This window comes from Cornus florida, unplaced genomic scaffold (assembly GCF_030987335.1).
Source record: "Cornus florida cultivar Cherokee Brave unplaced genomic scaffold, ASM3098733v1 CherokeeBrave_3.0.0_Hap2_Chr08, whole genome shotgun sequence".
NCBI classification, from domain to species: Eukaryota; Viridiplantae; Streptophyta; class Magnoliopsida; order Cornales; family Cornaceae; genus Cornus; species Cornus florida.
This window is the reverse complement of record NW_026775578.1, coordinates 20398511-20413067: the sequence shown is the minus strand read 5'-3', so window position 1 is coordinate 20413067 and position 14557 is coordinate 20398511. Positions and strand designations below refer to the sequence as shown.

The 14557-nt window shown below is 35.4% G+C and overlaps 1 protein-coding gene across 1 annotated transcript; it reads right to left on the bottom strand.

The window, feature by feature from the left end:
- Window positions 1–8856: 8856 nt before the first annotated feature.
- Window positions 8857–12111, bottom strand: LOC132270667 (uncharacterized). The gene is made up of 2 exons (XM_059771850.1): window positions 9472–12111; window positions 8857–9174 (listed from the first exon to the last, which is right to left on the bottom strand). The coding sequence occupies exons 1-2, from the start codon at window positions 11820–11822 to the stop codon at window positions 9087–9089; spliced, it is 2439 nt and encodes an 812-aa protein (XP_059627833.1). The 5' UTR covers window positions 11823–12111; the 3' UTR covers window positions 8857–9086.
- Window positions 12112–14557: the final 2446 nt, after the last annotated feature.

Sequence of the window (14557 nt, the reverse complement as noted above, 5' to 3'; positions counted from 1 at the left end):
GTTGCCTCTTGGCAACATTCTTGCGCTTAGTCATAGCCTGAAAAATAATTTAACAACTTGCAAGGGGAGTCAATACCAAAATTAAGAATTGAAAGCACAAAATAGAAACATGTATGTCAAATAAGATAGACAAAATATATAGATGACATGAATCTATGCAAGTGACAGGGTATGAAACATGCTAAACAGTGTAAGTATGAAATATATCCAATGTGGAATATCACAGGCATTGGGCATATATGAGATAGCATGAACATAATGCATGATGAATGAAGTGTGTGTATGAGATCTGTGAAGTTCGATCGATCACAAAAAGGTTTGAGATCGATCTCAAAATTTCGATCGATCTGAGATATGAGTTCGATCGATCTCTCAAGATCGATATGAGATACAAGTTTAATCGATCGAACTGTGCGAAGGTGAAAACTGAAAGGTCATAGATCTGTGACTTTGGAAGCACGGGGACCACACGAATAGTGTCGTGGGCCTATCAACACAATAATTCAATCAATTCTAGCCACTTTACATAGCCCATACTCCCATAATCAATTCAAAACTCAAAAATATATAACCATATATACATACATACATACATACATACATACATATATATATATATATACAAACATGTTTCAAGCTCATCAATAGTGGATATCATCATCAATACATCCTAGATCTAGCATGTAGGCAACATGTAATTGTAAGTTGAAGCTTGAAATGACAAGGTGTGGCTCGGATCTTACCTCAAGTTGCAAGAGAAGACGAAATGAAGATGGAGATGAAAATCCGAGAGGAGAGAGAGAGAATCAAAGTTTAGAACTCGCCGGAGGTTCGCCAAAGAAGATGATGATGATGGGGCACAGTGGTGAGAGGAAGGATGAAGGACAAGGGTTTGGAGGGTTGGATTGATCTAATGAATCGATCTTGAGACCCTCCAGGTCTATTTTTAAAAACATTTCCCAATTAGTTCGATCGATCGAACTGAGATGTCAGAACGATCGAACTTTGATGATCTCTCTTCAAAGTATTTTTGGGATTTTTTCAATTTTTTGAAAAATTAAAAACTAAAATTAAAAATTAAAAATTAAAATTGAAAATTAGAAAATATTTTTGGAGATTTTGAAAAATAAAATAAAATAAATAAAAATATTTTTGGATTTTTAAAAAGTCAAATAAAGTCATACAATGGTCAAAATAGAGAAGTGAAGAACTGAGATCGATCTGAACAAAATGTTCAATCGATCAGACAAAAAGCAAAAATATGTAGGTTTTTGGTTCAAAAATTTAGCTAAGTGTTGGAACTTGCAGATCGATCGAACTTTGAAGTTGGATCGATCGAAGAACTTTAGATCGATCTTGAAATGTTTTCGATCGATGAGACAGAGAGCTGAAATATGCAGGCTTTTGCAGGCTCAAAATTTTTCAAGTGTTGGAGCACAAGATCGATCAAACCTTAAAGTTGGATCGATCTATGGTCTTCTAATCGATCTGAGAATTAGTTCGAACGATGGGATAGAGAGGTGATTTGGATGCAGGTCGAAAATTTTTCTAAGTGTTGGATGCAGGTGGAAGTTCAATCGATCGAACTTTCGTTTGAGATCGATCGAACTTATGCAAAATGCTCAATCACAATATAAAAATCATGCAATCCTAATCATAGTTCCTAGCAATGCATATGAACCAAAAACAAGTATCTAGACTTCGCAAGAAATGAAATTTAAGATAGAAATGAGGGAGGAATAGGGTTTTGACACCCTACAAAATGTCGTGCTAGTCTTTAACGTCTCTAGTAAGACATTGGGCTCTTTTAGCCCGGATCAAAGATCTTGTAATGCATCCCCTCCTTGTTGGGGTGATAAATGCTTTGAACTCCACCCAACAAATGGTTCTTTGAAGAACTTGTTGGATTAAGCTCAAAATAAAGTTTTGATCCCTTGTCAATGCAATCGCAACCTTTGGGCTTCCATGCCCTTTCAAAGTAAGAATTTGAAATAACACTTTGAGAATGCAAGGTTGAAGATGATCCTTTTGAAGTTTTGGTCTTACACAAAAGCTCACTTCCTTAACATTGAAGATCATGACATTTGTCTACAACATTAACCTCTCCTTCATATTTGTCAAATGAATTGGGTGTAGGATTAAAGATATTCAACTTTACCTTTATGTGGCCAAATGAGATCTTCATTGTCCCCGTCCTACAATTGATGTTGGCATTAGCGGATACCAAGAAAGGACGACCAAGGATAACGGGAATTTGGCTTTTAGGATTGGGGACCGGTTCCGTGTCAATGACAACGAAATCAAAGGGGAAGAAGAATTTGTCAATCTTAATCAATACATCCTCAATTATACCCCTAGGCTTCTTAATGGATCGGTCAGTAAGTTGTAAAACTACCGACGTCAGTTTCAATTCACCTAGGCCTAATTTGACATAAACCGAGTATGGAAGAAGGTTAACACTTGTTCCTAAGTCAAAAAGTGATCGATTAATGATATGATCACCAATGATGCATGAAGTAGTAGGTGAACTGGGGTCCTTAAACTTTGGTAAAGTGTTATGTTGCAAAATTTAGCTTACTTGCTCGGTCAAAACCACTTTTCTTGGTGCTTGGCTCTTATTCTTTCGCTTTTGGGTGCACAAGTCTTTCAAGAATTTGGCATAAGCCGGAATTTGCTTGATTACATCCAAAAGTGGAAGATTGACTTTCACTTGTCTAAACATTTCCATGATTTCATTGGTTTTTGCTTTTTGCTTGTCTTTTGAAATGGATCATTTTAAGGCATCCGGAAATGGAACTTTTGGCTCAAAGACTTTTTCAGAATTTCCTTTTGAAGTCTCTTCAACACAAAAAGTTTTTAAATCACTTTGTTTCAAATCATTTTTCAACAAAACCTTTTCAAATTCATCTTTCGGCAAATCTTTCTTTAAATCATTTTCAAAATCATTCTTTAAATCACATTTTGAAGTTTTCTCATTCATAAGATCATGTATATGTAATGAAGGAGGAATGGGATGTGAAACGGGACGGGTGACAACTTGAGGTTGCACCGGTTCACTCTCTTCATTGGACATTTCAACTTGATTGTCCACAATCCTACCACTGCAAGGTAGTCACCGCATTAACATGCTCAATGGTGTGGCTTTCCGATGAGGAATGGGTTTCCACAACACATTGTTGCTTAGGTGGGGCATTAATAGACATCTTTCCCTTCTCTCTTGCATTGAGAGTGCTTGCTATTTGCCCTACTTGGGTTTCTAGCTTCGCAATAGATTGAGAGTGGGAATGAAGCAATTGAGTGTTAGCCTCTAAAGTGCCCAAAGCATTCAAAACTCTTTCTTCAAAGGCGGGACTTCTAACATTTCCTTGGGAATAAGATTGGTTGAGAAAATAAGAGTTAGCAAATTGATTCCCTTGTGATTAATAAGGTTTATAACCTTGGGATCCTTGGTTTTGAAGTGGAGGTGGAATGTACTTCCCTTGAAAACCGCCTTGGGAAGGGTTTGAGCCCTCTCCTTGGTTTTTCCAAGAGAAATTCGGATGATTCCTCGAACTTGGATTATAATGAGTACCATAAGGATTGTTCCCTTGGTTCACAAAAGCTGCATTGACTTGTTCATTAGGTTCATTTTACACTTGTCCGTGAGGACAATGAGAAGTAAAATGAAGAACACTAGAACAAGTCATACATGTTTCATTTGATGCACGATAAGAATGGTTAGGGAAGGAAGATACTTGATTCGCCGAGTTTTGGTTAATCAAGAATTGATCAAATCTTTGAGATAAAAACTTCATTTCGGCGTCTATTTCATTTGAATGGTCAACTTGATGTAAGCCAACACTCTTCCTACCTTGTGAATTTCTACTATTCTTGGATGATAATGTTCTATGTAAAGAATTTTCATTCATGCTCTCATAAAGACACCACACGTCATCCTCATGCCTATCAATGTATGAGCCACCCATGGAAACATCAACCATGCCTTTGTAATTGTCCGATAAGCTCTCAAAGAAATATTGAACTAATTGCCATTTGGGCATGTCATGAAGTGGACACTTCCTAAGCGATTCATTAAAGTGTTCCCATGCCTCATGAAACGTTTCTCCATCCCCATGTGAAAATTTCCGAATTGAGGTTCTCATGACATTGGTCTTAAAAACCGGATACTACTTCTTCAAGAACTCTTGTTGCATTTCTACCCAACAAGTGATTGAAAAAGGCCTAAGATTGTTAAACCAATACTTTGCCTTGTCTTTTAAGGTGAATGGAAAAAGTTTGAGTCTTAAGACCTCTTCCGGCATGTCCGTATATTTTACGGTGGCACATACTTCTAGAAACTCATCCAAATGCTTGTAAGGTTCTTCACTTGGAAGTCCATGATAATTAGGAAGCATTTGAATGGTTTGTGGCTTAATTTCATAGTGATGTGCTCTAAATGGTGGCAATTGAATGCATGTGGGTGCATTGTATTCATTAGGATACATTGTTGTGAACAAAATGCGACTACCAATTGTAATATTAAGCATGGACCATCTAATTTATGTATGAATTGTCTACCTAAACTAAGTGTAGCACAACCCATCAATTTTAAGCATGACCCATCTAAGTAGCAACAATTGTAGCACACATCAATATAGAGAATCATGGAATTTGCAATATGAAGCATAGACCATCTAATTTATGTATGAATTATCTACCTAAACTAAGTGTAGCACAACCCATCAATTTTAAGCATGACCCATCTAAGTAGCAACAATTGTAGCACACATCAATCTAGAGAATCATGGAATTTGCAATAATAAGCTATGGAATATCTAAGCAAGCATAGATTGTCTACCTACCTACAAGCATGAATTAAATTGTAGAACAACCCATCAAGCATAAGTATAAACCATCAAATTAATTGACAAACCCATTCAATGAAAACCCATGCTTAGCCATCACTAAATCCTTAATTAATCACACATAGACATGCAACCAACATAGAGAATCTAGTGTAGAGATCCATTCCCCAAATAATCACACATAAGACAACATGTAATTAAAATAGAGAATCAATAGAAAGAATTAATCCATATGAATCATGTAAGAAATAATTCCTAATTTAATCACACATAGACATGTAAATAAACTAGAGAATTAATAATAGGAATTAAACCATAGAAATCATAGAAATATACCAAGATTCATTAAATTCACAAGGCTAGAGCACTAATCACAACAATATATATAAATCCCCAAAAATAGAAATACAAGGGTTTGGATTACACATGACTTAGGGCTCATCCAAGCCCTAAGTGTAGATCTAACCAATCATGGAGGAGGTAGATGTGGTCATGGAATCAAGCTCCAAATATGGCTCCATCTTCTTCTTCCTCTTCTTCTTCTTCTTCTTTGAAGCTCTAGAGATGAAGAGAGAGTGGTCTAGAGATGGGTCTTGAGATGTGCCTCCACTTCCCTCTTTTCTTCTAACCCTAATCTCTAACTTTGTTAGAGAGAGAAATAAAAAATACAATGTAAAAAATAAAAAGATAAAAAGCTTCTTTACAAATGGGTCTCTTCCCTTTATATAGAAGGTCCTTTTCTTAGTCACTAAGTCAGGAATATAGCCCCAAAAATATCTAATCCCGTACTATGTGATAGGTGGACTTTTGGGCACGCACGGAATAAGACAGCTTGCTGCCAGCACTGTTCAATCGACCAGAGAAGTTGGATCGATCAGAGAAAAAGTTGGATCGATCCAACTTGGCAGTTTTTCAGCATTGGCCTCCTTTTGCTCCAAATCAGCCTCTTTTGCTCCGGATCATCACTAAGACTTAATTTGACTCCAAAAAGGCCTTAAGAAACTATTTTTAGCTCATTTTAACATTATTGACCTAAAATAGACAAAAACACAAATAAGAACTAAAACGAGTAAATAAGATAGATAAAGGTCCTAGAATACTCAAGCTTAAGGGGTTTAAAAGTGTACTTTTCAGCGCTCATCATAGAGCCGGCTCTAGGGGATGTAGAGGCAGTTCCACCCCTCTAGAGCCGGCTCCAAGAAGTATTGGAGCCTACTCCATTGTTGTTTGGAGCCTGCTTTACAGGTTTAAGAACAAGCTCTCGTATTTTCGTAAAATCTGGACTTTTGGGCACTATTTGGGACTAGTTTGGTATGAAATGTTTTTGGAAATGTACTGAGGGTTTTGAATGTAATTTTGTGAATTATTAAAACCTCATATGGCATAAATTATACCTATAGGCTAACAGATGGAACAATAGAAAAGTATTAAACTTTGCATGCTGTTAACGGATGGAAGGAGTTTAATTACTTAATTTAATTTTAGCAATTTATCGGAATATAGTAGGATTATAATTCTTATTTCGGATGTGCAATAGGGTCATTTGTGTATTAGATTTGATCCATGCATATTCTGGATTTTAATTGTTGAAATACTAAATTCTTTTCTGCAATTACATGGATTAAGGTTTGGATTTGAATTGCTGAAATGTTAAACACCATTCTGCAATTACTTGGATTATGGTTTTGGACTTAAATTGCTATACTATTATTTATGGTCTGTAATTTACATGGTTCTGGACTTTAATTGCTGAATTATTATATTAAATTCCGCTAATTATCTGGATGTTGTGGATTGTATGCACCAGTATAGAACGATGGCATACTAGGGATGGTTTAAATCAAAATGCTAAGACCTACCCTATTGGATTAAAGGAAAGGATTGTAAAATATTGAATCCTAATTTTATTTAAGTCAGATCGACAGGGTAAGTTGAGTGACTATCTGGATTAATTGTTGGTTATGGTTAAGTCAGATCGACTGAGTAAGTTGAATGACTACCTGAATTTATTGTTATTCGCGGTTAAGTCAAATCGACTGAGTAAGTTGAGTGGCTAACCGGATTATAAGTCTTATGTCAGATCAACAAAGAATTGAATGACATATTCTGGTTTTGGATGGACTTTAAATATATGATTATGGTACTACGATATGAGCTTGAGTCTCAAAATCGATGGTTAAGGCGCGTATATGCAGTGGATGCATAGCTGGCTATGATAGGTTGAGGTATACCCTGTTAGGCTTAGGTACTCATGCCCACTTAGGTGCGTTTTTGCATGTTGCCTTCTATTCAGGTTGAAACCCCCTATATAGTCCAGTGAATGTCCCTTAGTGTGGATATATATATGTATAGACTAAATAGCTATTGTTGAGATATCTATGGTGTATCTGCGTATCGGGTCACTGTATGGATTGCAGTTAGAATAGAACTTGTTCGTGGGCTTGACCCACTCTTATATTTTTCAGGTATCGGACGGTTCCAGTCTTAGGGCTTGTTCAGCTGAGCAGATACGATCATTCAATCTACCGACGATGTAGGATTTCACTCCATGTTTTGGATTTGGATTTTATTTCCAGTTGTTTTTAGTTTTAGTTGGGATTTTTATTTAAAGGTCCACTTGAGGGATTACCGAGTTGTACTCTTGGAAGTTTTGGAGAGTTGGATTATTTTGGTCATTGATGATTGAGGATTTTATATTAGTAATTCTTTCAGCTTTGTTTATTTCTTAAATTTTTTATATTCTGTGTTCGTTTATATATTAATTGTTTGATATTCCATCGGGTTCGGGCTTGGGCCTGATCAACCCGTGTCTCGGATTCGAAGGGTATCTCAAGAGATGAGTGGGTAGGTGAGAGCAAAATAGTCATTTTACATTGTTGATATTTTGGAATAAAAAGCATTTAAAAAATTAGGGGCAAATTTGTATTTTCGCACCTTTTTAACTGTGTCGAAAAAAAAAAAAATGGATTTAAGTGATAGTAATTTTGTACAAGTGTTTCAATGTGATATTTGTCCAACCTCCGGGGTGTCTCTGAAATTAATAAGGGTGACTACGGATTGGATCAGATTAGGCATCAATCCTAATCGGATCCACTCCCAACGGATTTGAAAAATCTTTGTCTGCCACCGCTCCGTGGGATAATAGATCGGATCCGTAATACGAGGGATCAAATTCGCGGATGAAGGTTTTTACTAAATTGTCCAATATTGTTTATTTTTTAACCATAACCCAATAGATTAAAATTTTAATTTATCAACATCAATTCATATATATAAATTATCATTAACTAACTATATTAACTAATACATTATTTGAATATGTGTGTGTGTGTATAGATATATATATATCTCACTAATTGAATTGATCGTATTCACGGATCAGATCGAATTTTAAATCTGTCCAATTCGTGAGACACGGATTCAATTGAATCCATTACCCATCTGTGGTATAGCGATTCGATCCAATTCACATGGATCTGATTCATAGATTATTTGTCTCACATCCTAATTTACTCTTCAAATTCCCCTTAAAATTATTAGTTTTAAAATTATCTCTTATTTTTTCCTAATTTATTCTTCAAACTCCTTGAAAAAAAGTTAAATTTTTCTTATTAAATTAAATTTTAATTGTTTCATTTTTAAGTTATCATTTTTCTTACTTTTTTTTTTCCTTTTTATAATTTTTTTTCCCTCTAATCTTTTAAATAATTTTTTTTCTTGATATTGTGCTCCCCAAACTAAAATTCTGACTCCTCCCCTTATTTGGTGAATGTACCTACGTAGATACAAAAGGCTGGGGGAGACTTGTAATTAAGGTTCACAAGTACACAGCAAAGGGAGTCAAGCCCAGACACCTTCTGCCAAGTTTCATGCTAAACTTCGTGGGTGTTGTCATCACCAATTTAAAAATCGTCCCGGAAGGATTCAAGTTCTCATAATGAGTTATTTGTCACGACACAAAAACAAATAAATAAATGAAAGAAAAGAAAAGAAAAAAGGTTACAAAATCGTGTCAATTTAATTTCATCTTCCATTAATATGAACATTATCTGAAAAATGTGGCAGAATGTTTCATTTTCACTTTTACTCCAACCTACAGACTCCTATCAAAACATATGAACCTGAACATATTTACAATCGCGGGTCTTCATGTGAAATGGATGCCCTCTATTGCTCTTTCAGCTCTGATCATTGAAGAGAGATCTTCCTTCAACGACACATTTCCCTGCATCGTGCACGTGCTTAAACATGACCGGCACTGGTTCCTCCTCCTCCTCCGCCTCCTCCTCCTGATTGTAATGCTCTTACGAAATACTTATGACCTTCCATCCTACAAGTATGATGTCAATGCATTAGACATGATTCAGAGAAGTTTTCATAGAATAAAAACTTTATGGAGATACTTGAAAAAGTAGTTCAGAGGCGTACGATTCCATAAGGAATAGATTGTTGAACAAAAGAATGCAATTAAAATTGACTGACAATAATTAATTTATACAAATAGCATGCAGGAATATTACATCCTCTAATTAATAGAGACCCTCTGGTATTAGTATAATTGATGACACAATAAAGAAAGAGGAGATAGTAGACACAGGCACATAATTAAGCCAAGCATGGAACTTACCTGACAAAGCAAGAAGTGAGGATCAAGTCACTGTCGAGTCCACTGATGTTGAGCGGGCAGATTGTGGAAGTGAGGGTAGTTAGACACTGCAGATCATCAGAAACTTCAACTACACATACGGCCACGTATTGTTGATCGGGAGTACAACCTGAGTCTCCAGTCTTGATGATACAGAATCTTTTCCCAATCCCCGTATATGAAAAGCAGAACGAGAAATGGATGGAGTCGGACCAATCCCCAGGTGGGGCTGCAAACTCAGGAAATCCAACTAGCTGAGGAGGAGATATACGTAGATTGTTCTCATCAGAACAGGAACGAACCCGGTATGCATACAACCCTCTATTGTAGAAATAAATGACACCTTCAATAAACTCAGCCTTTCCAGAGAAGGGATGGTATATAGTTTTTTGGTCTTTTGACAAGATCATCTTCTCCCACTTGCTGTTCTTCAAATTAGAACCAGAGAAATTCCAGTAGAAAAATTCATTATGAGAATTTCTACCATTGAAATCTGCAACCGAAATGAGGAGAAAATTATTTACAACCGCATAACCTACAACATTGGTACAGTCCGGCAAATCAAACTGAGGAGGTAATTGTGATTGCCATTTGACCACTCCAACAGTAAAGGACTCAAGAGTTGGCAATGGGACATTCAATGAAGTTGCCGCAGATTGCCCATAAACAAGAAGGTCGATATTTCCAACAACCATAACTATGGGGAACGGTTTCGGTGTGACTCGATCAGTCTTTGGCAACTCAATGACTCGTTCATTCAGAGTGTCAAATAAATGAACAGGAGCTTGGCGGATCTGGCTGCCCTGAAGGTCGAGCTGCGAATAAGTACACAGTAAGTATAATTCATTATACACCATACCACAAGACACTGATCCTAAACATGGAGAAGATTCATAGCCCAAATACTTTCTCCGATTAAACACTTCAAATCGACGTTCAGCGTTTACTTCGTCCATATCCATCACTAATTTAAAAATCGCAGCAGAGTAAACAGAAGAACTTTTCAATTGGCAAACCATGTAAATTACTCCCCTCGCCTCCCGCGGATTCTTAATCGTGATCGGCAATTGTGGTTTCTCCTTCTCCACCATCTTCGTCAATCTCATCTTCTTTCTCTCCTTTGAAATATTTGGAAAAACTCTCTTGCTTTTTAGAGTTTTATTGTACTGAGATGAAGAGGCTCTTCTCAAACACATATGAACTTCCTTCTTGACAAAGCAAGAATTGAGGATCAAGTCACTGTTGAGTCCACTGACGTTTAGTGGGCAGATTGTGGAAGTGAGGGTAGTTAGACACCGCAGATCATCAGAAACTTCAACTACAGATATGGCCACGTATTGTTGATCACCAATACACCCCGAGTCCCCAGTCTTGATGATACAGAATCTCTTCCCAATCCCCATATATGCAAAGCAGAAGGAGAAATAGACGGAGTCGGACCAATCCAGAGGCGGGGATGCAAACTTGGGAAATCCAACTAGCTGAGGAGGAGATATATGTAGACCCTCCTCGTCAGAACATGAATCAACCTTGTATACAGACAAGGCTCCATTGCAGGAATAAATGACACCATCAATGAACTCAGCCTTTCCATGGAAGGGATAGTATACATCTTTCGACAAGATCAACTTTTCCCACTTGCAGTTTGAATTAGAGAAATTCAAGTAGAAAAATTCATTACGGGAAATTACACCATTGAAATCTTCAACCGAAAGGAGCAGAAAATTGTTTATAACAGCATAACCTTCAACGCTGGTACATTTAGGCAAATCAAACTGAGGTGGTAATTGTGAATCCCATTCCAGGTCTCCACAGCTAAAGCTCTCAAGTGTGGGCAATGGGACATTCAATGAAGTTCCCACGGATTGCCCATACACATAAAGTTGAGTTCCAACAGCCATAACTACGGGCATGGGTTTGGGTGCAACAACTCGATCAGAGTTTGACAACTCAAAGAGTCGTTCATTCACAGTGTCGAATATATGAACAGGAGCTTGGCGGATTTGGCCGCCGCCTTTACCGCCAAGCTTCGAATAACTACACACTAGGTATAAATCGTTATACACCATATCACAAGACACATCTCCTAAACGTGGAGGAGATTCATACCCCACATACTCCTTCCGATTAAACACAACAAATCGATCTTTAGCTTTTACTTCTTCATCGATTTCTATCTCTAATTTAAATATTGCTGCGGAGTAAACAGAAGAATTTTTCAGTTGAGCAACTATGTAAATTACTTGCCTTACCTCCTCGTCCTCCTCCTTAAACGCTGGTGCTTCCTCCTTCTCCACCATCATCGTCAATCTCATCTTCTTTCCCGGATCCATCGAATTAGGGTTTTATCGTAGGGCAGTTGATGTTGCGGTTGTTGAAGAAGGGAACAAATTCAAGGATTTGGGGATTTAATTTTGTATTTATATCCATACGGTCAATACTAGTAAAGGAAATTAGATTCCTAATCTAATTTTACATCCAAACTAAAAGGGCAAAACCTAATCCAAATCCAATTTGGAAACAGAACCTTCTCCTCCGCTAATCCAAATCCAATTTGGAAACCTATATTGAGGAGGGACAATACTTGCGTCCTTCCTTGTGGGATTTACAATATCCTGGCACCATTGATTGCTATGGATGAATAATAAATGAATACATACTTATTTATCAAATAAAAAATAGTGTTAATTAAAATAAAATATGTTCATTTATTATTAGTGAATACGTACTCAATATTTACAAAAAAAATAATAAGCATTATAATTTATGAAATATTACACTATTAAAATTAATATTCATCAACCATTATGGTTAAGTCCTTTGGTAGTTGCTAACCTTTACATAATATGAATATTAAATTAGATAGTAACTAATTTATGATTAATTATGTCTACTACAAAAATTAATATTTATTAATCACTATGATTGGGTCATTTTAGTTGCTACCAATCTTCACATAATATGATTGGGTCACTTTGGTAGCTACCAATCTTCACATAATATGAATATTAAATTAGACAGAAATTAATTCATCATTAAGTTATATTTACTACTAAAATTAATATTCATCGACTATTATGGTTAGGCCACTTTGGTAGCTACTAACACTCACATAATATAAATATTAAATTAGTTAGTAACTAATTAATCATTAATTTATCCATTTAACATTATACACACATACTCATAATTGTCGATTGAAGTTTAAGCCATTTCGATCTCAAAAACTTAATAGTTCGAAATTTCATAGAAAATATCTTTTTAATTTATATACATAATAAAACATATTATTTTATTTTCGGACTTAAAGATCATAATTGAATTAATCTAAAATTAATTCTCCATCATGTATATATGTTTGGGTATAAAACAATAATTCATTATGTCTAACAAAAATTTAATTAAATTTCTAGACTCACATATCATTCTAGAAATTTTATATAAATTCACATACTTGATGTATTTAATATTTTATTAATATTATTATTTTTAAAATAATAATAAAATTAGAATATTCATATTTAATCAGATGTATGACAAAATTCATTAACCAATCAAATCTTTAATGGACATTCATATACATCTATAGTAACTCGTGTGAAAGTAAGTTACCTTCCACAAAATTCATTACGCTCGAAAATTGAGATAAAAGGTCAAAATTCTTTACTACCAAAAAACATTGCTGATTCTTTCCGAGTCGTGGCATGCATCAGGAACATATCTATAACAACAATTAAAACATACATATGTGTGGAGGCGATTCCAAACAAATAAACTAAACAAATTATAGTTTAAATTTATACATATTATTTATGCAACTTTAAAAGAAAATAACGAGTTCCCAAACCATAAGCTCTGATACCACATGTAAACTATAATAATTCGTGTTAAGCCATTAATCACAAATTTACATGAATCTCATATTTTAGAACTTCATGATTTTCACATATCTATAATACATAAATAAATGGTTAGATATAAATACCTCGATTCATGATATCAAACATTGTTGAGATTAAATCCAACGTCTAGATCCTTTAATCACGAACTAATCTGCCACTCTGATCAATAGGCAAATGTGGAAACTGGTTTCTCTCTCTTGGCCTTTTGCACACATAAAACTTTTACTTGTTGTATCATTAATTATACATAATTGATGGAGTATATGCACTTTTATAAAGGTAGAGAGAGGACCAGTTTTCGTTTTAGTAACATAATTTTACTTTCCATCAAAGTAAGGAATAAGAAAGGAAAACACTTCTCCAATAAGTAATTACCAAAAATGTAATTATAAGTTGACCAAAAATAAATAATATTAATTCATATCTATTTACTTAGCTACCAAGTAATATGTCACATGTCTAAATCATGTGAGCCACAATTAAATAAATAATCTTACATTCTCCCACTTGGCACATATAATAATTTCTGTAGTGGTTTAGTAAAATAGTCATTAGTGTGCACCATAAATCAGATTAAGGTATTAAGTTGGTCATCATAAATACTATAGTAAACAAACTACCAATGTGAGTCATGGCAGTTGTATGTCCCTAAATGACACAGTCCCTTCCATGTACCACAATACTAGTAACCTATTCAACATAGTCTATAAATGAGAAGTATCAATAATGATCTAACAATAATGTCTTTTCCAAGACTATTCCTATTACCACTTATTAAAGCAATACTTCCTCCGATTAAACATACCACATGACACTGATCCTAAACATGGAGAAGATTCATAGCCCAAATACTTCCTCCAATTAAACATTTCAAATCGACGTTCAGCGTTTACTTCGTCCATATCCATCACTAATTTAAAAATCGCAGCAGAGTAAACAGAAGAACTTTTCAATTGGCAAACCATGTAAATTACTCCCCTCGCCTCCCGCGGATTCTTAATCGTGATCGGCAATTATGGTTTCTCCTTCTCCACCATCTTCATCAATCTCATTTTCTTTCTCTCCTTTGAAATATTTGGAAAAACTCTCTTTCTTTTTAGGGTATTATTGTACTGAGATGAAGAGGCTCTTCTCAAACACATATGAACTTCCTTCTTGACAAAGCA

Excerpts from the sequence above, each read along its gene's own strand:
- LOC132270667 (XM_059771850.1), bottom strand. The coding sequence starts at position 11,822 with ATGGATCCGGGAAAGAAGATGAGATTGACGATGATGGTGGAGAAGGAG. Across the intron at positions 9,175-9,471 it reads CTCACTTCTTGCTTTGTCAG|GATGGAAGGTCATAAGTATT; the intron begins GTAAGTTCCATG and ends TCATACTTGTAG.